This window comes from Hemitrygon akajei, chromosome 5 (assembly GCF_048418815.1).
Source record: "Hemitrygon akajei chromosome 5, sHemAka1.3, whole genome shotgun sequence".
NCBI lineage: Eukaryota > Metazoa > Chordata > Chondrichthyes > Myliobatiformes > Dasyatidae > Hemitrygon > Hemitrygon akajei.
In genome coordinates, this window is record NC_133128.1 from 17969958 (window position 1) to 17995460 (window position 25503).

Here is a 25503-nt window from a genome sequence, read left to right on the forward strand (position 1 = left end):
TCTCTTATGTCTTATAATAAACAATAAAGGGACGTGGCCCAAAACGCGGACTGTTTATTCCCCTCCATAGATGCTGCTGAGTTCCTCCAGCATTCTCTGTGTGTGTGTGTGTGTGTGTAGTTTTCCAGCGTCTGCAAAACCACTAGCGTTTCTTTAGGCTGCTGGGTGTCAATCAGAAACTCGCGAAGCTCCGCGTCCCGGGCGCCTGCGCACTCGGCTCGGACGTACCCACCCAACCGAGGGTTGGAATCTGTTTCCGTCTGCTGGAATTCCGGGGACATGTCGAAGCGAGTGGCGGTGGTGAGCGGAGCCAACAAGGGCATCGGGCTGGAGGTGGTGCGGGCTCTGTGCCGGCAGTTTAACGGGGACGTGTACCTGACCGCCCGGGACGTGGGCCGCGGGCATCAGGCGGTGGAGAAACTGCAGCAGGAGCAGCTGAAGCCGCTCTTCCATCAGCTGGACATCAACAGCCTGCAGAGCATCCGAGATCTGAGAGCGACCATGCTCGAGAAATACGGAGGCATCGATGTCCTCATCAACAACGCTGGCATCGCTTTCAAAGTGGCAGATACAACCCCGTTCGGCACCCAAGCTGAAGTGACGATGGCCACCAATTTCTTCGCCACCAGGGATATGTGCACTGAACTTCTCCCAATCATCAAACCTCACGGTGAGCGCTGATTGAATACTATGAATTGTTCACTTTGATTTTAAATCAACCTCTCTTTGGCATTCGGTATGCTTTTAAGATGCCGTTAGCATGATTCCAGGGAGGAGGGTCAGCGGGGTTCACAGACAAAGCAAACGAAAATACAAAGATAAACTTTCGGTTTGAAAGATCAAAAAGTTACATTTAAATTGCAGTGAAATTAGGGTGTTGTAGACGAATAGGAAGGACGGGATATTTGAGCCAAATTTGCTCAAGTGTTCAAAGTTCAAAGTAAATTCATATTATCAAAGTACAAACTTGAGATTAATTTCCTTGCACCCACAGGAAAATAAAGAAATACAATAGAATCCATGAAACAAGAGAAATTCTGCAGATGCTGGAAATAGATAGATAGATAGATAGATAGATACTTTATTCATCCCCATGGGGAAATTCAACTTTTTTTCCAATGTCCCATACACTTGTTGTAGCAAAACTAATTACATACAATACTTAACTCAGTAAAAAATATGATATGCATCTAAATCACTATCTCAAAAAGCATTAATAATAGCTTTTAAAAAGTTCTTAAGTCCTGGCGGTAGAATTGTAAAGCCTAATGGCATTGGGGAGTATTGACCTCTTCATCCTGTCTGAGCATTGCATCGATAGTAACCTGTCGCTGAAACTGCTTCTTTGTCTCTGGATGGTGCTATGTAGAGGATGTTCAGAGTTATCTATAATTGACCGTAGCCTACTCAGCGCCCTTCGCTCAGCTACCGATGTTAAACTCTCGAGTACTTTGCCCACGACAGATCCCGCCTTCCTTACCAGCTTATTAAGACGTGAGGCGTCCCTCTTCTTAATGCTTCCTCCCCAACACGCCACCACAAAGAAGAGGGCGCTCTCCACAACTGACCTATAGAACATCTTCAGCATCTCACTACAGACATTGAATGACGCCAACCTTCTTAGGAAGTACAGTCGACTCTGTGCCTTCCTGCACAAGGCATCTGTGTGTGTCCGAGCAACACACACAAAATGCTGGAGGAACTCAGCAGGCCAGGCAGCATCTGTGGATAAGAGTACAGTTGATGTTCAGAGCAAGATTCTTCTGCAGGGCTGGATGAAAAAAAAGTTGAAGAGTAGATTTAAAAGGTGAGGAGAGGAGAGAGAAACAGCAGGTGACAGGTGAAACCAAGAGTAGAAGGGATGCAGTAAAGAGCTGGGAAGTTGATTGGTGAAAGAGATACAGGGCTGGAGAAGGAGGAGTCTAATAGGAAAGAACAGAAGGCCATGGAAAAAAGGGGGGGGGGGGGGAAGAGGAGCACCAGAGGGAGGCAATGGACAGGCAAGGAGGTAAGGTGAGAAAGGGAAAAGTGATAGGGAATGCTGAAGGACGGTGGGGGGCCATTACTTTTTCAAGAAATCAATGTTCATGCCATCAGGTTGGAGGCTACCCAAATGGAATGTAAGGTGTTGTTCCTCCAAACTGACAGTGGCCTCTTCACAACAGAGAGGCCATGAATTGACATATCGGAATGGGAAGTGGAATTAAAATGGGTGGCCACTGGGAGATCCTGCTTCTTCTGGCAGATGGAGTGTAGGTGCTCAGCGAAGTGGTCTCCTAATCTTGTATATCCACCAATACACAAGAAGCCAGATCGGGAGCACCAGATGTGGTTGATGACCCCCAACAGACTCACGGGTGAAGTGTCGCCTCACCTGGAAGGACTGTTTAAGGCCCTGAATGGTAGTGAGGGAGGAGAGGTAGGGGCCGGTGTGGCACTTGTTTCGTTTGCAAGGGTAAGTGCTAGGAGGGAGATGAGTGGGGAGGGATGAATGGACAAGGGAGTCACGTAGGGAGCGATCCCTGCGGAGAGCAGAAAATGGGAAGGATTGTGCTTGGTGACAGGATCCCGTTGGATTTGGCAGAAATTCTGGAGAATTATGTGTTGGACATGGAGGCTAGTGGGGTGGTAGGTGAGGACAAGAGGAACCCTATCCCTGGTATGGTGGCAGGAGGATGGGGTAAGAACAGACGTGCGTGAAATGAAAGAGATGTGGTTGAGGGCGGTGTTGATGGTGGAGGAAGGGAAGCCCCTTTCTTTGAAAAAGAAGGGCACCTCCTTCATTCTAGAATGAAAAGCCTCATCCTGAGAGCCGATGTGGCGGATACGGAGGAATTGAGAGAAGGAGATGGCATTTTTTACTAGTAACAGGAAAGGAAGAAAACCATATAAAAACCATATAACAATTACAGCACGGAAACAGGCCATCTTGACCCTTCTAGTCCATGCCGAACGCTTACTCTCATCTAGTCCCACTGACCTGCACTCAGCCCATAACCCTCCATTCCTTTCCTGTCCATATACCTATCCACTTTTTATTTTAAATGACAAAATTGAACCTGCCTCTACCACTTCTACTGGAAGCTCATTCCACACAGCTACCACTCTGAGTAAAGAAGTTCCCCCTTGTGTTACCCCTAAGCTTTTGCCCCTTAACTCTCAACTCATGTCCTCTTGTTTGAATCTCCCCTACTCTCAATGGAAAAAGCCTATCAACGTCAACTCTATCTATCCCCCTCATAATTTTAAATACCTCTATCAAGTCCCCCTCAAACTTCTACAGTCCAAAGAGTAAAGACCTAACTTGTTCAACCTTTCTCTGTAACTTAGGTGCTGAAACCCAGGTAACATTCTAGTAAATCTCCTCTGTACTCTCTCTAGTTTGTTGACATCTTTCCTATAATTTGGTGAACAGAACTGTACACAATACTCCAAATCTGGCCTCCCCAATCTCTTGTACAATTTTAACATTACATCCCAACTCCTACACTCAATGCTCGATTTATAAAGGCCAACATACCAAAAGCTTTCTTCACCACCCTATCCACATGAGATTCCACCTTCAGGGAACTATGCACCATTATTCCTAGATCACTCTGTTCTACTGCATTCCTCAATACCCTACCATTTACCATGTATGTCCTATTTTGATTAGTCCTACCAAAATGTAGCACCTCATACTTAACAGCATTAAACTCCATCTGCCATCTTTCAGCCCACTCTTCAAACTAGCCTAAATCTCTCTGCAAGCTTTGAAAACCTACTTCATTATCCACAAGCCCACCTACGTTAGTATCATCTGCATACTTACTAATCCAATTTACCACCCCATCATCCAGATCATTAATGTATATGACAAACAACATTGGACCCAGTACAGATCCCTGAGGCACACCACTAGTCACCGGCCTCCAACCTGACAAACAGTTATCCACCACTACTCTCTGCCATCTCCCATCCAGCCACTGTTGAATCCATTTTACTACTTCAATATTAATACCTAACGATTGAACCTTCCTAACTAATCTTCCGTGTGGAACCTTGTCAAAGGCCTTACTGAAGTCCATATAGACAACATCCACTGCTTTACCCTTGTCAACTTTCCTCGTAACCTCTTCAAAAAATTCAATAAGATTTGTGAAACATGACCTTACACGCACAAATCCATGTTGACTGTTCCTAATCAGACCCTGTCTATCCAGATAATTATATATACCATCTCCAAGAATACTTTCCATTAATTTACCCACTGCTGACGTCAAACTTACAGGCTGATAATTGCTAGGTTTATTCTTATAACCCTTTTTAAATAATGGAACCACATGAACAATACACTAATCCTCCGGCACCATCCCCATTTCTAATGACACTTGAAATATTTCTGTCAGAGCCCCTGCTATTTCTACATTAACTTCCCTCAAGGTCCTAGGGAATATCCTGTCAGGACTCGGAGACTTATCCACTTTTTATATTCTTTAAAAGTACCAGTACTTCCTCTTCTTTAATCATCATAGTTTCCATAACTACCCTACTTGTTTCCCTTACCTTACACAATTCAATATCTTTCTCCTTAGTGAATACTGAAGAAAAGAAATTGTTCAAAATCTCCCCCATCTCTTTTGGCTCTGCACATAGCTGTCCACTTTGATTCTCTGAGGGACCAATTTTATCCCTCACTATCCTTTTGCTATTAATATAATTGTAGAAACCCTTTGGATTTATTTTCACCTTACTTGCCAAAGCAACCTCATTATCTTTTAGCTTTTCTAATTTCTTTCTTAAGATTCTTTTTACATTCTTTATATTCCTCGAGCACCTCATTTACTCCATGCTGCCTATATTCATTGTAGATAAAGTAGGTATAGTCCAGGTAGCTGTGAGAGTCCATGTGTTATAATAGATATCAGTAGATAAGCTCTCTCCAGAGATAGAGACAGTGAGATCGATGCAGCTATAAAGGAGGTGAGACAGTGACTATACTTCATTCAGAGTTTGAAGGGATTTGGTATGTCAACAAATACACTCAAAAATTTCTATAGATGTACCGTGGAGAGCATTCTGACAGGCTGCATCACTGTCTGATATGGGGGAGGCTATTGCACAGGACTGAAAGAAGCTGCAGAGGGTTGTAAATTTAATCAGCTCTATTTTGGGTACTAGCCTACAAAGTACCCAGGACATCTTCAAGGAGTGGTGTCTCAGAAAGGCAGCTTCCATTATTAAGGACCTCCAGCACCCAGGGCATGCCCTTTTCTCACTGTTACCATCAGGTAGGAGGTACAGAAGCCTGAAGGCACACACTCAGCGATTCAGGAACAGCTTCTTCCCCTCTGTCATCCGATTCCTAAATGGACATTGAATCCATGAACACTGTTACGTACCCCGTAACTGGGTGTCTAACCAGCAGAGAAAGAAGAAACCGTTGGAGTCTGGTGGTACCAAACTAAAGGTGTTTATTAATAAAAATAAGCAAAACCATATCAATAATGCAAATATACATATAAAACAAGTTAGCAGTAATAAACCTAAAAGTGTAGGAATAATAATAATCAATAATAAACAAGCTCTATCGATGTCTAGGGGTAAATAAATTGTCATAGAAAAGTATATAGTTCAGTTTAGTTCATGAGTGCTGATGTAATGGTTGGAGAGTGAGAGAGAGGGAGAGCGAGCGAGATGTAACAGCTACAGTCAGGCAAATCTTCCTTTACCTTCTTAATCCGTCGTATCGGTGTGGTCATTCAGTTATGACCTCTTCGTCCTTCTGCTAGACTGTTCTTCTGTGGTGGACTCGTCACTCTAGCATGAGTGAACATGTACACAAGCCCCCACCGGCCCTGCTTTTACACTGATAGCCTTACTGACCGACCTTCTGGTTCGGTCTTCGAAGCCCCCACCTTTCTTGTGGGTTCCAACACTCAATCAGTGTCCACTGGCGTGTCTGGAGGGTGTCTCTCCAGACCTGTCTTTTATCCCTACTCACTATCAATCAATTTTGAATGACTGTGTCCATCAAATCAGGCCACTCCTTCAGTCCACTGAGGGATGTTTATGAGCAAAATAGTAGAAGATAAATAACCCTTGCAGAAGTCATAATACAGTAACATCAACAGTCTCTCTCCCCTCTCTTATCTGTAGCAAATGTTCTTGCCTGGGCTTTTCGTCTCTCTCTCATGGTCAGCATAGCAACACTAATAGTTCGTGGTTCTCGGGGGTGGGGGGAATGGTTAACTCTGTACCTCATTGTCCATCAGGTCTGTTCATCACTCATAACAACACTACCTCACTGTTTCACTTTCTTAATATATATATTTTTTTCTGTTTTTTCATGATTTTCAATCTATTCAATATACATACACTGTAATTGATTTATTTACTGGTGATAATAAACCTGATTCTGATTCTGAACAGCAGTTCGCTTTCCACACTCGGGCCTCGACACTCTGATCTGGCTTGAAGTCTGTCTTGGTGCTTTCTCTTCATTCTGTCATTCATGGTATCCTTAGACTTTCCTCACATTTATGTGCCTATTTAAATGTCGCGTAAGCCTCATGTTTCTGCCTGTACCACCCACTGGAGGCCGCAAATTCCAGGGACCCACGACTCTAAAAACAAAAACTTGCCCCTCACATCTTCTTAGGATTTACCCCTCTCACCTGAAATGCATACGTAAAAGTGATGAAGAGGGCCTCAGAGTATCTCATTTCAATGTCGCTGACCACAGAATGGTATAGTTCATTGAGTACGGGTTTCATGTCTTGTAGCAACGCAGGACCAGGCGGTTAACACAAAAAATTATCAAAAAGACAATAAATGCAGAAAACGCCAAGAGAAACCCGAAACAATCCAACACATTACAAGATCCTGCAGCAGTTTAACTCAATCTGATCACTCACACATGCACAATCAAGTGGCAAAGATCATTCACCAAAATCTTGCTTTAAAATACAAACTCACAGAAGAAACCATATTCCACTATAAATACAAGCCTGATCCAATTTTACAGGCAGAGTCCCACAAATTGTATTACAACCGATCCATTATTACAGATAGGGCAATCTGTGATAACCATCTGGATTTAATACAGGATAAACAAGACAGAATAACTTACTTCATAGATATTGCCATTCCAAACGCAGACAACATGCAGAAACCAATAATTGAAAAACACCAGAAATGTGCTGAATTAAAAGAGGAAACTTGTCCCTATCGTCTAGTAGTAATATCTACAACTGATACCATCACAAAGGGACGACACAATAGCATTAAACAATTAGGGCCACACAGGAATATCTATGTAAATCTTCAAAAAGCCACAATACTAAAGACCTAATAGTCTGAAAGTCCTTAGCAATTGACAAATGAGCGTGCTTGGGAACACCTGTACCTCAGGTTTTACCAGCTTGGACTGAGGGGGAAAAGTCCAAAATATATAATAAATAAATAAACATTGAGAACGTGGGTTGTAGAGTCCTTGAAAATCATTCCATAGAATGTGGAGTCAGTTCAGTGTTTAAGGGGATTGAGAAGAAATTGAATTTGTTCTCTTATAGGGTCAGATATCTTTAGAATTTTCTATTTAAGAAGAGCTGTTGGTACTGAGTCATTAAACCTATTAAAGGCAAAAATCAATTTACTTTAGATTTTAGGCCAAATTTTGTTCATTTCTTGGCAGAGGTGTCAAAATTCTGGGTGTCCAGCTGAAATTCAAGATGGTAAAATTCAGGGTGGCAGGGTGACTTGATGGTTTCAACCATCATGATGTTGGTAATACATGGCAACACTGTGGGCTTCTAGATGTGCTTTTAGAACTTCTAGATGTGCTTTTAGAACTTCTAGATGTGCATCTCACATCTGCAAAGAACGCTGTCCCAGGAAAGCAGCATCCATCATCAGGGACCCCCACCACCTAGGTCATGCTCTCTTCTCACTGTCATCAGGAAGGAGTCCAGGATTCACACTACCAGGGTCAGAAACTATTATTGCCCTGGAACCAAGAAGCTCCTGAACCAGCATAGATAACCTCACTCACCTCAATGCTGAACTGAGTCCACAACCTGTAGACTCACTTCCATTGACTCTACAACTTACATTGTCAATATATTATTTATTTATTATTATATTGTTTTTCTTTTTGTACTTGCTCAATTTGTTTGCAGAGGTTCAGCATGACTAATAAAAGTCGACAAACTTCTGTAGATGTGTAATGGAGGGTATATTGACTGGCTGCATCACAACCTGGTATAGAAACACCAGTGCCCTTGAATGGAAAATCCATAAAAAGTAGTGGATCTGGCCCAGTCCATCATGGGTAAAGCCCTCCCCGCCACAGAGCACGTCAGCATGGAGTCCTGTTGCAGGAAAGCAGCATCCATCATCAGGGGCCCCCACCACCCAGTTCATGCTCTCTTGCTGCCGCCATCAGGGACCGTTGAAATGTTTCAACAACCAATGAAGTCACTTTTAAGGATTCTTCATCTCATGTTCTCGATATTTATTGTTAGTTTATTTATTATTATTTCTTTCTTGTTGTATTTGCACAGTTTGTTGTCTTCTGCACACTGGTTGAATGCCCAGCTTGGGCAGTCTTTCATTGATTCTGTTATGGTTATTACTGTATAGATTTATTGAGTATGCTCACAAGAAAATGAATCTTAGGGTTGTATATGGTGAAGTATATGTATTTTGATAATAAATTTACTTTGAACTTTGAAACTCAAAGCTTCAAAAGGCAGTATCCATTGTTAAGGACACCCATCACCCAGGACGTGCGCACTTCTCATTCCTGCTAACAAGAGGGGGGTACAGGAGTGTGAAGGCATATTAGGAACAGCTTCTTCCCCTCTACCATTCGATTTCTGAATGGACAATGAATCAATGTATACTGCCTCACTATTTAACTCTCCTCTCTTTTTGCACTATTTATTAAATTTGAAAAACTCGTTAGTTATTGTAATTTATGGTACTATTTATTATTTATTGCACTGTACTGCTGCTGCACTATAACACATTTCACAACATATGTCAGTGATAAAGAATCTAGTGCCTTCCCAGCGTATATGACGAATAAACTCTTCTTGGACTTCCAGCTCACGCGACTTTAACTGATGCTTCAATAACAAACTCTGCCACCTTCATCAGGGATAATGCCTCGGCACGTCTAGTCCGCTTGCATTTATACCTCTGTCGTCCGTCCCACCTGATTGGTTAGTCTTCATCCAATCAAGTCTCCGCTCTCCCACCTTGTTTACAATCGAATTACATTTCTTACTTAGAGCGAAACCTTCATCTTTGTGAAAATTCTTTTCCTCTAGTTTTATTTCAGTGGCTTCCTTCACCAACACTCCCAAAAGCCATGACACAGTAATTTTGTGCTGTTGAAGGCAATCCTATGGCCACTGTGAATGTAGTGTTCTGCTACCACCGATTTCTCAGGGTAACCCAAAGAGATACACCTCCTGTGCTCCTTGATGCGGGTTTCCACCGTGCATCCCGTCTGGCAGATATAATCTGCTCTGCATTCACAGGGAATCCTGTAGACGCCAACCATCCTGAGTCCCAGGTCATCTTTGACCCCCATAAGCTGTGATTTCAGCTTCCTTACAGGTTTGTGGATGGTAATAATCTGGTATTTCTTCAGGATCCTGGCAGTCCTTCCAGGAACCATGGAAATATAGGGAAGGCAGGTAGTAGTGATGGGTTCCTCCTCTTTGTTAGGTTTCCTGGTTACCCGGAGAAATCAGTGATAGCAGAACATTGCATTCGCAATGGCCATAGGAATGACTTTGATGGCACAAAACTACTGTGCCGTGCCAATGACTTTTTGGACAGCCTGGTAAAGGAAGCCATTGAAATAAAACTAGAAGAGACAATTTTTAACAAAAATGAAGGCCTTGTTCTAAGTAAGGTGTGATTTGATGGTAAACAAAGTGGGACGGTGGAAACCTGATTGGATGAGGACTAACCAATCAGGAGGGATGGAGGATGGGAGTATAAATATCACCGGACAAGACACGCCCAGGCATCATTCCTGAGAAGATGTCAGAATTTGTCATTGAAAGGTCGGTTAAAATTGATACCCGTACCTGACTGGAAGCCCAAGAAGAGTTTATAAAGTGATATTAAACCTGTTTCTGAACTTGAAAGGTTGGTAGAAGCAGAAACTCCTTCCACATGTAATCAGTACAGTACATAGCTCTGGACTTGAATTATTATTTGCAGACCACAGAAAATTGCAGAAAGATGGGATTAATCTGAATATCTCTTTTTCCAGTAATACGTACATGATCTGACAAATTATCTCCTGTGCAATAAATTTCCTGTGAATCTACAAAGTTCATTTTTGCACACACAATGCCTTAAACTTGATAGCAAACTTGAAATGTTGATTCTGATCAGAAATACACTCGGCAGCCACTTTATTAGTTACACCTGTACACCTGCTTGTTAATGCAAATAATCCGATCAGCCAGTCATGTGGCAGCAAGAAGTTTAGCTGTTGGACCAAACATCAGATTAGGGATGAAGTGTGATCTGAGTGAGGTTGGTGCTTGAGCAACTCAGAAACTGCTGATCTGCATTTTCACGCACAACGATTTCTAGAGTTTACAGAGAATGGTGTGGAAAAACAAAGAAAAAAATCCAGTGATCGGCACTTCTGTGGGTGAAAATACCTTGTTAATGAGAGAGGTCAGAGGAGAATGGCCAGACTGATTCAAGATGACAGGAAGGTGACAGTAACTCAAATAACCACACGTAGAAGCATTTCTGAACACTTTATTAGGTACAGGAGGCATGTAATAAAGTGGCCACTGAATGTGGTTTGCAGGAGGACAGAAAATGGGATCACATTAACAGAGGAGGTAACTGCTTAGGTTTTTTTTTCTTGTGCTCTTTCTTTGTTAACCATTTTAATGTCCTCTTGCATCTGCAGGGCGAGTGGTGAATGTGTCCAGCATGTGCGGTGCCAGAGCTCTGAGGAATTGCAGCCCGGAACTGCAGGTGAAATTCCGCAGCACGACCATCACGGAGGAAGAATTGGTGGAGCTGATGAAGAAGTTTGTTGAAGATGCTAAAAACGAGGTGCACACCCAGCAGGGGTGGCCCTCCCATGCCTACGGGGTTACAAAGTTGGGGCTTACTGTCCTCTCCAGGATCCTTGCCAGGAGGTTGAGTAAGGAGAGAGCAGCAGACAAGATCCTCTTGAACGCCTGCTGCCCTGGTTGGGTGAAAACTGATATGGCTGGTCCTAATGCACCCGGCACTGCCGAAGAGGGAGCCGTGACCCCCGTATATTTAGCCCTTCTACCAGAAGGTGCAGAAGGCCCACACGGAGAATACGTTACCAATAAAACTGTGCAGAAGTGGTAATTTTGAATGATAGGGCCTGGGGTAGTTATGAAGATCAGAGAGTGCAGAGTTCTGAAGGCTATTCTTGATTTACTGATTCTGATATGCCGATCCTTGCAAATTCATAGTCTTGTTTCATTAATGACTTTATGCACCTTAGATATTTTCAATAAACAACTGTTATTCTATCCAAACCATTTTGTCTTCAATTTTAATTCATGTTTGTGCTTAATTGATGTTTATATTTGTGTTATATTTGAATTGGCTCTTATAATGAATTGCAAGAGGCAATTAACTGTCACTTCCTGGCAGCAGATTGGATTGGTTTCCACGATTTTCTAAAGGGCTCTGTGCTACGTGTGTCTGTTTATGTACAGTACTGTGCAAAAGTATTAGGCACATACTGTATGTATAGCTAGTCCTAAGACGAATCCACAGTACCATATTTGTTAACGTGGAGCAGACAACTATTTTGTAAATCTGGTGGGAGTAAAGGATGTTGGGAATGGTGAGTGTGGAGCATTGTGGGAGGGGAGTGGGACAGCTGGCAGAGAAGGAGTGCCAGGGGCGGGGAGGTGGTGCAGGTGCAGACACACCCAGCCCTGAGGTGCCAAGTAAAGTGATTTGATTTCAAACAATTTGTTTGTTGATCATTACTGAAAGTCTCTCTGGGGATTTCCACTCCCTCTTCTCTCTCTTCCCTTTCTCCCCACCATGATTCCCCTCTCCCTGCCCTCTTCCCACTCTCAGTCCATAATAGAGACCCATATCAGAATCAGGTTTACCAACACTCTCCTATGTCATGAAATTTGCTTTTGTTTTTGTGGCAGCAGTACAGTACAAATCATAAAATTATTACAATACTGTGCAGAAGTCTTGGGCACCCTAGCTATATATAGTAAGTGCCTAAGACTTTTGCACAGTACTGTGCATAAATCAGCAGCTTAATACAGTGGCAGAAAGGTTAGCTGGTGACTTAGTATGTGACACAGGAGCTGGGATGTTATTGTTAAAGGTGTATAAGACGTTGGCAAGACCAAATTTAGAGCGTTGTATGCAGTTCTGATCACCTACCTATAGTAAATTTATTAATATGCTTGAAAGAGTGCCCAGAATATTAAAAAGGATGTTGCTGGGTCTTGAGGACCTGAATTATAAGGGAAGTTTGAATAGGCTAGGGCTTTATTGCCTAGAGTGCAGGAGAATGAGGGGAGAACTTCACTCCTAGAATGGTGCAATTGTGGAACGAGCTGCCAGCAAAAGTGAAAGGTTCACGTTCAGTTACAACATTTGAGAGTCGTCTGGATAGGAACATGGATGAGAGAGAGAAGGAAGTCTGGTCCAGGTGCAGATCGATGGGACCAGGCAGAACACCAGGTTGGCATGAACTAGGTGGGACAGGGGGCTTGATTCTGTGCTCTAGTGCTCATATTTTAAAGTAAAATTGGATAGGTATATGGACAGGAAAGGAATGGAGGGTTATGGGCTGAGTGCAGGTCAGTGGGACTAGGTGAGAGTTAAGCGTTCAGCATGGACTGGAAGGGCCGAGATGGCCTGTTTCCGTGCTGTAATTGTTATATGGTTATATTGCTCCACAGAAGGGAGACAAAGGATAAAAACTAGTAAGTAATTGCTGGAACCCAATGAGGAAGGGTGATAGTCTGATGGGGGGGGGGGGGGGGGGTGGAGTGGAAATAATGGCTGAAGCTGGCAGGTGATTGGTGGAGGCGACAAAGTGCTGCAGATGGTGGAATCTAATTGGAGAGGAGAGTGTGGAATCAAGTGAGGAATACAGAGGCCAGGTGGGAACAGTTGGGGGGCGGGGGGAGAAGGGGACCCAAAGAGAGGTGTGTGTTCAATGTTCAAAGTAAAATTATTAATAAAGTACACTGGAACAGGGAATCCAATTGCAGACCCAGTACTGTGCACATGGTGATATTAATTGAGTAACAAATCCTGAGGTACAAACAAAGTGACATCAAAGTTTAGGCAGAGATCAAAACATCCAGAGAAATCCAAAAACCAGAACTGGAAAACCGGCAGAGTTGATATCCAGACGGACAGAGTACAGATACGAATGCTGGTAAGGCTCAGGAAAACTCACTGCCTCAATCTGGCAACAAACAGGTGAAAACACAGGACTGGAATACACTGAGCAATAAACGGAGCGGCAAATGATACGTAGCGCACAATGAGACACAGGTGGCAGCAATACAGGTGATAATGAGAGACTGAGTACTCAGTAATACAGGGGCCGGAGTAGAGCAGGAGCGGGGACAGGAGCACGTGGCAATACAAAACCACAGACTGACAGCTGGGGGAAACACAAAAAGACTGGAGGTACTGACAATATGTCACCATATACTGCACTGAGATTCATTTTCTTGTGAGCATTCAGAGAATAAACTGCAACAGAATCAATGAAAACTACAAAGACTGAGCATCCAATGTGCAAAAGAAGACAAACTCTCCAAGTTAAAAACCACAATGATAATAAATAATACTGTGAACATGAGTGGTAGAGTCTTTGAAAGTGAGTCCATAGGTTGTGGGATCAGTTAAGTGTTGAAGCGAGTGGAATTATCAATGCTGGTTCATGACCCTGGTGGTTGAAGGGTAATAGCTGTTCCTGAACCTGCTGGTGTGGGATCCAAAAGGCTCCTGTACCTCCTTCCCAGAGGCAGTACTGAGAAGAGAACACGGCCGGATGGTGGGGGTCATTGATGAATGCAGCTATCTTGTGGCAGCTCCATGTGGGTGATCGTGGCTTGATCCTTGAAGTCAGATCACCTGGCTGTACTTCTCTGAGTGGACTGGACAATATTCAGGAATTCATCATTGAGGCTGAGTGGATACACCACATTGAGAACATATTGGACTTACCCAAATCAGAAGCCATGGATGAACCAGGAAATCCGTAGTCTGCTGAGGGCTACATTTGTGGCATTCAAGATCCAGAAATATACAAGAAGTCCAGGTATGACCTACGGAGGGTATCACAAGGGCGAAAAAATATTTCTAATTTAGGTTAGAGACTGAATCAGATGCACATCCGCTGTGACCGGGTTTGCAGACCATTACTTTCTACAAGGAAAAAACAGACATCATGAATGGCTGTGATGTTTCGCTCCCAGATGAGCTCGATGCCTTTTATGCATGTTTTGAAAGGGAGAATAAAACCATACCTGTGCAAATCCCTGCAGCATCTGGTGAAGTTGCGATCTCTCTTGGAGACCAACGTCAGATCATTTTTCAAAAGGGTGAACCCTCACCAGTCCCTGATGATGTACGTGGTGGAACTTTGAAAACCTGTGCCAACCAGCAGGCGGGAGTGTTCAAGGACATCTTCAATCTTCCATTGCTGCAATTGGAGGTTCCCACTTGCTGAAGGGCGACAATCATACCAGCGCCCAATCAGAGCAGGGTGAAACCACAAACAAGAGAAAACCTGAGGATGCAGGAAATCCGAGCAACACATGCAAAATGCTGGAGGAACTCAGCAGGCCAGGAAGCGTTTCGGAACAAAACCCTTCGGCAGGGTTGGGCAGGGTGAGCTGCCTCAATAACGATCACCCAGTGGCCCCCACATCTACTGTGATGAAGTGCTTTCAGAGGTTGGTCATGGCTGGAATCAGCTCCTGCATTGACAAGGACATGGACCCACTGCAATTTGCCCTTTGCCGCAATAGGTCTACAGTGGATACAATCTCATTTGGCTTTGAATCACCTGGACAATAGTAACACCTATCAGGCTGCTGTTTATTGGCAACAGATCAGATTTTAACACAATCATACCCTCAATTCTAATCCACAAGCTCCAAAACCTGGGCCTCTCTACCTCCCCCTGAAACTGGATCCTGGACTTCACTGGTAGACCATAGTTTATGCATATAAGAAAAATCATCTCCCTCTCGCTGACAATCCATGGCGCATCTCAGGGATGTGCGCTCCGCCTACCTACTGCTCTGCTCTCTCTACACCCATGACTGTGTTGCTAGGCACAGCAAAAACACCATCTATAAATTTGCCAATGACACAACTACTGTTGGCAGAATTTCAGATGGTAACGAGGAGGCGTACAGGAGCGAGATGGATCAGCTGGTTGAGTGGGGTCGCAGCAACAACCTTGTACTCAAGGTCAGTAAGACCAAGATTGTGAACTTCAGGAAGGAACACACACCAATCCTCAGCGAGGGATCAGAAGTGGAAAGGGAGAGCAGTTTCAAGTTCTTGGGTGTCAACACCTCTGAGGGTCTGTCTTGGGTTCAACATATTGATGTAATTAGAAAGAAGGCACTGCAACAGCTGTACTTCATTAGGGGTTTGTGGATAGTTGGTATGTCACCAAAGTCACTCGCAAATTTCTACAGCTGTACCATGGAGCGCATTCTAACTGGTTGCACCACATTCTGGTATGGAGGGGCCACTGCACAGGATCGGCCAGCTCTATCACGGGCACCAGCCTCCCCAGCACTGAGGACAACCTTAAAAAGGCAATGCCTCAAAAGGCTGCATCCATCATTAAGGACCCGCACCGCCCAGGACATGCCCTCTTCTCATTGCTACCATCTAGTCAGAGGTACAAGAGCCTTAAGAGACACACTCAAAAGAAAAGAAATGGAGGAGTGTGCATGGGTCCATTGTGCACTTTAAGACACACACTCAACATTTTAGGAATAGCTCCTTCCCCTCTGCCATCAGATTTCTGCATACACAATGAATCCAAGTCCACTACCTCACTTTTTTTGCTCTCTTTGAGTGAACTTGGCCTTTTTCTCCTTGGAGCAATGGAAGATGAAGGGTGTCCTGATTAGAGGTGGATAAGATGATGATAGGCATTGATCGTGTGGATAGCCAGAGGCTTTTTTCCCAGGGCTGAAATGGCTAATGCGAGGGGGCATAGTTTTAAGGTGCTTGGAAGTAGGTACAGAGAGGATGTCAGAGGTAAGTTTTTCACACAGAGAGTGGTGGGTGCGTGGAATGCACTGCCGGCAGGTGGTAGAGGTGGATACAATAGGATCTTTTAAGAGCCTCATAGTTAGGTACATGGAGCTCAGAAAAGTAGAGAGCTATGCGCTAGGGAAATTTTAGGCAGTTTCTAGAGTAGGCTATATGGTCAGCACAACATTGTGGGCCAAAGGGCCTGTAATATGCTGTAGATTTCTATGTTCTATGTTCTTTTTGAACTTATTATTTAATCTAATCTTTAATATACATATTTATTCTTAACATAATTTATATTTTAATTATGTATTGCACTGTACTGCTGCAGCAAAACAAATTTCATGACATATGTCAGTGATATTAAACTGATTCTGATGGGCAGGTGCAGCAGTAAGAAACAGTTCGATGGGGAGGGGTGGGTGTAGGACGAACTTGGTAGATCAGGAAAGGAGAGAAAATGAACAGAGGGGACGCAGGTTACCAGAAGTTGGAGAATTCAATGTTCATGTGGTCCAGTTATGGACTAGCTAGGTCAATTTAGTACTCAGGGTTTTCCTGCTGCCTCAAAAGGCAAATCTTTAGTTGATCATAAGCCCCACCTTTCCTGCCCCCGCCAGGTTCATATCCCAACAGAGGAGCAGCTAGAGGACATCCACACCCTCACAAGGAAAATGTGCAGATGAGAGGAGAAAAAAAAGTGAGATAGCAAAGAGATATCCATAAGTATGCAAATAGCAAAGAGAACTCTTATCAATGAGTGAACGTCTTAGTTGCTTTTCTTGTGATTGCAAGTCCTGGTCGGGCATTGGTGGAGTGGAACGTTGCAAGTCCAGTTCATTGGCGAATGGTGGGGAAGATGGCGGGTGGACTGCGTGGCCTCGGTTATGGCGAGGACTGGGTTTTAAGCTGTGGTGTTGCCTGTTTGCAGCTGCCCAGTGTTTACTGAGCAGAAGAGCTGCATTGTGTTCGAATGCAGACTGATGCAACATTCCTGAATTAGGGACTTGGATGAAAAACAAGCAAGTTACAGGCCCTTCGGCCCACAATGTTGTGCCGACCATGTAGCCTACTCTAGAGACTGCCTAGAATTTCCCTTGCACATAGCCCTCTATTTTTCTAAGCTCCATGTATCTATCTAAGAGACCTTAAAAGAACCTGTTGTATCCGCTTCCGGCAGTGCATTCCACGCACCCACCACTCTCTGTGTGAAAAACGTACCCTTGACCTCCCCTCAGTACCTATTTTCATCCATCGCAGGACACACATTTGGAAAACCGTTCTCCATGATGCTCTCATTCAGGAGCCACAGGTGGATTAGTTTTGGGTGGTGTCTGGCTAATCAAGACCCGGTCACAGCAGGAGTAAAAGTGTCAAAAACCAGTCTGCCAGTTATCTGTCCTAAAAGACAAGCTTTTGCAATGCCGAGGAAGGACTAAGTCTCAAAGCTAGTGAAAAGACAGCCATTGCACAGGATTGGAAAAAGTGCACAGGGCTGCAAATACAGCCAGCTCCATCATGGGCACTAGCCTCCCTAGCATTGACAACATCTTCAAAACCAATTGCCTCAAAAAGGTGGCATTCATCATTAAGGACCCCCCACCACCCAGGGCAAGCCTTCTTCTCATGGCTGTCATCATGGCTGAAGAACGGGAGCCTCAAGACCCACACTCAACATTTTAGGAACAACTTCTGCCCTCCATCATCAGATTTCTGAATGATCCATGAACACTACCTTTCTACTTCACTCTACTACTTTCGTTTTTGCACTACTTATTGATCTAGTTGATTTTTTATACCGTATTTCACATTGTAACCTGCAGCAAGTTTTTAATGTATTAGCACTGTATTGCTGCCACAAAACAACAAATTGGACGACATATAAACTAGGGTGCCTTTGACTTTTGCACAATACTGTGTCTGTCAAAATGGAGCAGAGAGAGTTTGTAAGTCTGCCAGGAGCAAAAATATTTTGGGGATGGTGAGGGTGGAGCGCTACAGGAAGGTGAGAGACAAGTGGCAGAGGAGGAGTGGTGTGGCTGCAGACACACCTTACCCCGAGAATTAGGCCTGCACAAATTACCTCAAGTGTATGCAAGTGGAAAAGAATCTCAGGGTGTGAGGGGGTTCCTTCTGCATTATAATAAGCAGGTATTCTTTTCAAGACTCAAGATTGTTTAATGTCATTTCCAATACCTAAGTGTAAAGGAGGATGAAATAATCGTTACTCTGGTTCCTATGCAGCACAATCACACAGTAAAAAAAAACATAATAAATATAAATAGATACAAAAGATACCTTATGTGCATAGATTGATTGTATGTCCAATCATACAATCTTGTCATCTGCATTTGGCAGTATGTGCTTTGGGGCACCTGAGCAATCTGGCACCTTGCTGTCTCCAAGGGAGTTTGGTGAGTGTGCGGCCTGGAGACGGGCGATGAGCCCGTGATCGGCTCAATTTCTTGCCAATCCCGCTGATGAAAGCATCAAGGAACTTGAAATCAATGAGGATGTTCCGTACTGTCTCTCTCTCTCTTTCTCTCTCTCTTGCCTGCTGATCCTGGATGAAGGTGCCTACATATGAGGATGAAGCTGTCTCTCTCTCACTCAGTTTTGTCTGAGGATGGTGCTGGAGTCCATGGGTCTCGGAAGTGGTTTGCAGATCGGACCCTGTATTTCACATTGTGACGCGTTTCGAGTTTCTGGTTGTTGCTTTTTATGTAGTTTTGCGCATTTTCGGTCAGGATGCACGAACGCTACGGCTTGCAGATGGCTAGAGACGTAGCACCGGATTGAACTGAACTGGACATGCCCGGACTCTAAATGTCCTGGAGATTTGGTGTTTTTTATTCTGTGTTTTTCACCTTTTTGCAGTTTGTGTTATTTGAATTGTTTTGTGCATTGGGTTCTTTAGTTGTGGCTGTCTGTGGGAAGACGAATCTCAGGGTTGTATACTGCATACGTGCTTTGATAGTAAGTGTACTTTTGAATCTTGAATAGGTGCAGAAATGTCTGTATACAAGGTGACTGACAGGAAAGGATAAAGTAGTGCTGGGGAGTGGGTCAGTGGGTGGTGATGTTGATCAGCCTTACTGCTTGGGGAAAATAACGATATTTGAGTCTGGTGGTCCAGGCGTGGATGCTATGTAACCTCCTCCCTGACGGCGGTGGGATAAACAGTCCACCAGCGGGTGGATGGGATCCCTCATGATGAAACACGCCCTACCCGGCACCTTTCTCCACATATGTTCTTGCTGGAGGGTAGGCTGGTGCCGGTGATGCATTGGGCAGTTTTGACTACCCGTTGCAAACGCATTCTCTAGAGAATGGATGGACACGTCTGAATGTTTGGCCACCAGTTTATGCGGCAGTTATTCAATCCCACATCCTCCTTCGATAACATTATGCAAAATACAAGGCTGAAAACGTGGACTTAATCTACAATGCTTAATCAGAACTGGGAAATAATCAGTCAAGTAGGACAGATAGTACAAGTGAACTGAAATATAATCCAAATGAATTGTTTTAAATTGTAGCAGTGGGATGCGATAATGCAAATAATGAAAGGATCCTGTGTGAAATAATTCCTACATTATGTCATTAAAATTGAAGTCTGAGAAAAAGAGGAAATATTAAAAATAATCAATGTTTTGTAGTATCGGGCAACTTCTGTGGAAACCGTGGGTGGCTTGCAACCCACTTCGCTGAGTATCTCCAAAAAAAAATTCAGTTTCATTTCACAAGAATGACAGAAAAAGTGGGAAGGCTTGAACGGCCAAACCGATATAAAGTTGGAAAACGTATGTGTCATAACAATGAGAATCCTGTCGCAAAAATATAGTTATTCCAAATACTCCCGGATTAATTCAGCGTTTTACCATTTACGACATATTTATCCAAGAGGAAATTGCAAGTCGTCTCCGCTGGGGGGTTGGATTCTACCATATCGGTGGGAACCACGTTGGTAGCCATCGCGCGGAATTGTCGTTTTGCACCGTGAGTCGTGTGCACCTCTGCTTCGAGTTGGATTTTGTTACAGAAACAGACGTAGAAAGTGGGGGGAGCCCCTCTGATTGAGGGTTCCGGGCGGCGGATGACAATGTTACAGCGGCGGCATCCCCCAGCCGTACAGTCACCGCGTTCGTGGCCCTGTGAGCTCCTGACGTAAGTCCCCTCCCTGTCCTCAGCTGAGTGCGGACACCCTCCGAGCCGGGCCAGTCTTCTCCGTCCCCGCCGTCACTGCACCTCTGGTGAGTAGCGACTTCCCAACACCTCATCCTGATTTGTCTTATTCCTCCTTGCCCCCTTCGGACGACTGCGCTGTTTTCTTCATATCTGTTTTGTTGAATTGTGGGTCTTAGTGTATAACATCCCCGGGATTAGAGACAATGTTGTCATGTCCGGCTTTGCAGAACTCGAATTCTGCTCCCCAAGCGTCAGATCATCCTTAAACGATGCATCAGTAAGCAGCCGGAGTCACTATCCAAGATCTGTGCTGAAATCCATACCGAAGAGCAGAACGCACTTTGAAGAACGTGTAGGCAGCTACGAAGGTTTAAAATGATAACACCAATAATCACATTGTTAGTTATTTGGATAGCTGTCTTGTAGGCTGGTGAGTTGTGCCTTCGCGTATGTCATAAGGATTGCGACTTTGACTTCACGTTGAGCGTTTTGTGTTTGGCCTTTTTCTGTTTTGCAGTAACTGAAGTCTCGGATGTTTTTTAATTTTAATCTCATTTCATTTAGTTTAGGTGGCGAAATAAATCGTATTTATGTTCGCTTTTAACAGTTTAGCTCGGAAACTTCCGCAATTATCCTAAAAAAAAAGTTCTGGATCAATATTGCAACATTTTCATTCAATTTCCTTAGCAACTTCGTTCGTAGTTCCTGTGTGCAAAGAGGAATCTGTTACTTTCTAGTCAGATTAATCTTGCAGCAGAAAGAAACTCTGCTGTTAAGACCTGTTTGTTCTTTGCTGAAGTACACAACTCCAGAATTGTGTGTTACTCAACAGCGTTATTCCAGTCCTTGTTTATAGTGTAGTTTTAGATTTAAGTTCAGGTTCCTTTAGTATCAGAGAATATATACAGTGTATAACCTGAAATTCGTACTCTTCACAGGCATCCGCAAAACCAGAGACCCCATAGAATGAATGATAGAACATCAAAGTCCCGACCCCCCCCCTCCACCCTCTGCAGAAGCAGCAGCAAAAGTATCCTAATTTGAAGGTAACCATTCAGAGTCATACAACATAGAAATGGATAATTTGGCCCTACCAGTTCATAGCAACTAGGATTGCCATCTGAGCCAGTCATATTTGCCAGTCTTTGGCTTGTATCCCTCTAAACCAATGGTTTCCCTGCCATTAACCGAGAGGTCCACCGGCCCCAGGTTTGAACCCTCTACTCTAAACCTTTCCTAACCATGTACTGTACCTGTTTAGGTGTCTTTTACATGTTGTTAATGCACCTGCCTCGAAAACACTTCGTCTGGCAGCTCATTCCACGTGTGGGCCTCTTGTATGAAAAAGAAGAATTGGGTCTTGGCCCGAAACGTCGACAGCGCTTCTCCCTATAGCTGCTGCCTAGCCTGCTGTGTTCCACCAGCATTTTGTGTGTGTTGTTCTTCCCTGTTATGGCTCTTCCACCATATTTGTCCACCTGTAATGCACTTCTACGAGTCTGTGGTGGCCAGTGCTATCATGTTTGCTGTTGTGTGCTGGGGCAGCAGGCTGAGGGTGGCAGACACCAACAGAATCAACAAACTCATTCGTAAGGCCAGTGATGTTGTGGGGGTGGAACTGGACTCTCTGACGGTGGTGTCTGAAAAGAGGATGCTGTCCAAGTTGCATGCCATCTTGGACAATGTATCCCATCCACTCCATAATGTACTGGTTAGGCACAGGCGTACGTTCAGCCAGAGACTCATTCCATCGAGATGCAACACTGAGCATCATGGGAAGTCATTCCTACCTGTGGCCATCAAACTTTACAACTCCTCCCTCGGAGTGTCAGACACCCTGAGCCAATAGGCTGGTCCTGGACTTATTTCCACTTGGCATAATTTACCTATAATTATTTATGGTTTTATATTGCTATATTTCTACACTATTCTTGCTTGGTACGGCTGTAACGAAACCCAATTTCCCTCGGGATCAATAAAGTATGTCTGTCTGTCTTTTTCTGTAATGGTAGCTGTAACACCATATTCTGCATTCTGTTTATACTTTTAATTCTATGCTTTGCTAATTTCCATACAGTATGTTTTAGCAGAAGGCAATGGTAAACCACTTCCATAGAAAAGTTTGCCCAGAACTATCACAGTTAATTAAACAGTGATCACCCACATCCTACGACATAGCACACAATGATGATGTGTTGAAATGATCTATATGGATGGCTTGCAAAACTAATTTTGCAGTCTATTTTCTGACAGTCATGAACTATTAATTACTGCCTCTAGGTGAAACAGTTGCTCCGTGGGTTCCTATTAAATCTGTCTTCCTCCACACTCTCAACACTATCTGAGTGGAGAAGTTACCCCTCATGTTCCCTTTAAACATTTCACTTTCATCCTTAACCCATGACCTCTAGTTCTAGTCCCTCCCAACCTCAGTGGAAAAAGCCTGCTTGTATTGGCCCTATCATTGACCCTCATAATTTTGTATACTTCTATCAAATCTCCCCTCAGTCTTCTGTGTTCTAGGGAATGAAGTCCTAACCTATTCAAATCTTCACACTTAGATCCTCAAGTCCCAGCAACATCCTTGTAAATTTCTTTTGCACTCTTTCAATCTTATTTACGTCTTTCCTGTAGGTAGGTGACCAAAACTGCACACAGTACTCCAAATTAGGCCTTATCAGCATCTTACACCTAACCTCCCAACTCCTGTACTCATACTTTGATTTAAGAAGGCCACTGTGCTGAAAACTTTCTTTATGGCCCTGTCTACCTGTGACGCCACTTTTAAAGAATTTTAAATCCATATTCCCAGATTCCTCTGTTCTACCACTCTCTTCAGTACCTTACTGCACACCATGGTTGGCCCTCCCAAAGTGCAACACCTCACACTTGTCTGCATTAAATTCCACCCGAATTTCAGCCCAGTTTTACTTGTGATCCAGATCTTGTTATGAGCTTTGATGGTCCTCCTTGCTGTCCACTACACCCCCAGTCTTGGTGTTATCTGCAAATCGGCTAATCCAGTTTACCACGTTATCATCCAGATTGTTGGTATCGATGGCAAACAACAACAGACCCAGCACCGATCCCGAGTGAACCTTCTCGACCAATCTCTCACGTGGGACCTTGCCAAAGTCCATGTCACAACATCCACTACTTTGACTTCATCAACTGTCCTGGTAACTTATTTGAAAAAGTCTATAAGATTGGTTAGACATGACCTGCCACGTACAAACCCATGCTGACTGTCACTAATCAGCCCCTGTCTATCCAGATACTTGTATATATGTTCCCTTAGAATGCCTTCCAATAACTTTCCTGCTACTGATGTCAGACTCACTGGCCTATAATTTCCTGGCTTATTCTTAGAGCCTTTCTTGACAGCAGGACAACATTAGCTGTCCTCCAATCTTTCAGCACCTCACCCTTTTCTAAAGATGTCTTAAATATCTCCGTTAGGGCCCCTACAATTTCTGCACTAACTTCCCTGAGGGTCTGAGGGAACAACTTGTCAAGCCCTGGGGATTTATCAACCTTAATTTGTCCCAAGGCAACAAACGCCTCCTCCCCTGTCATCTGTAAACCTCGCTGGTGCATTGCCTTGTCTGCTGGAGCAACCTCATGTCTTCTTTTAGCCGTCCTGATTTCCTCCTTAAGTGTTCTCTTACATTTCTCTTATTCCTCAAGTGCCCCCTTTGTTCCTGCCTGCCAACAGCTGCTATGCACCTCCTCCTATTTCTTAAGTAGGATTCAACATCACTCAAAAAACAAGATTCCCTAAACCTGTTATCCTGCCTTTTATTCTGACAGGAACAGTAAAACTTTGTACTCTCAAAAGTTCAGTTTTGAAAGCCTCCCGTTTACCAAGTACACTTTTGCCAGAAATCAACCTGCTCCAATCCACACTTGCCAGATCCTTTCTGATACCATCAAAATTGGCCTTTCTCCAATTTGGAATCTCAACCCAAGGACCAGATCTGTTCATTTCCGTAATTACTTTGAAACTAATGGCATTGTGATCACTAAATGCAAATAGTTCCCCCACACAAACTTCTATCACCTGCCCTGTTTCATTCCCCAATAGGAGATCAAGTCTGCCTCATTGGGACTTCCATGTACTGGTGAAGGAAACTTTGCTGAACACATTTGACAAACTCTTTCCCATCCAGCCCTTTTACAGTATGGGAGTCCCAGTTTATATGTAGGAAGTTACAATCATCTAGTAGCACAAGAGAAAATCGGCAGATGCTGGAAATCTGAGGAACACACACAAAATGCTAGAGGAACTCAGCAGGTCAGGCAGCATCTAGGAAAAGAGTAAGCAGTCGACATTTCGTCTCGAAACTTTGACTGTACTTTTTATCATATATGCTGTCTGGCCTGCTGTGTTCCTCCAGCATTTTGTGTGTGTTGCTCTAGCAGCACAATCTTGTGTTTCTTGCAGCAGTCTGTGATCTCTCTACAAATTTGCTCCTCTAAATCCCGTGAACTGTTTGGTGGTCAAAAATATAATCCCGTTAATGTGGTCATACCTTTCTTATTCCTCGTTTCTACCCATGCATCACCACTAGATGACATCTACAGTCTGTCCTGACTGAGCACTGCCGTGATATTTTCCTTGACTAGCAATGGCACCCTTCTCCCTTTAATGTACCCTGCTCTATCACGCCTAAAACAACGGAACCCCTTGAGCTGCCAGTCCTGCTCCAAGTCTCATGACTGGCAACAGTATCATAATCCCAAGTGCTGATCCATGTCCTGAGCTCATCTGTCTTTCCGACAGTTCTCCTTGCCTTGAAGTATATGCAGGTTAGAACATTAGTTCCACCATGCTCAACCTTTTGATTCCTGACCTTGTATGTAGGCTTAACAATATCTTCCTCCACTATCTGTTCTGGCACTCTGCTTCTTAACCCCTATAACTCCAGTTTACATCCACCACCCCTCCCCCATCGCAATGCAGCTCTACGAAACCTTCCTGCTAGGATAGTGTGTCGCCACGGTAGCGTAGTGGTTAGTGTGACA

General features: G+C 43.9%; 2 protein-coding genes across 2 annotated transcripts in view; both read left to right on the forward strand.

Annotated features, from left to right (window-relative positions):
• Window positions 1–209: 209 nt before the first annotated feature.
• On the forward strand, window positions 210–11543 carry LOC140727507 (carbonyl reductase [NADPH] 1-like). The gene is made up of 2 exons (XM_073044894.1): window positions 210–670; window positions 10934–11543. Exons 1-2 carry the CDS (start codon window positions 280–282, stop codon window positions 11368–11370), a joined length of 828 nt encoding a protein of 275 aa, XP_072900995.1. The 5' UTR covers window positions 210–279; the 3' UTR covers window positions 11371–11543.
• An 8692-nt stretch (window positions 11544–20235) lies between these two features.
• dop1b (DOP1 leucine zipper like protein B) overlaps window positions 20236–25503 on the forward strand; it is a 177828-nt gene continuing 172560 nt past the window's right edge. Inside the window, exon 1 of the mRNA XM_073044896.1 lies at window positions 20236–20543. The gene's annotated coding sequence lies outside the window, so the exon portion shown is untranslated. The remainder of the gene's footprint in view (window positions 20544–25503) is intronic.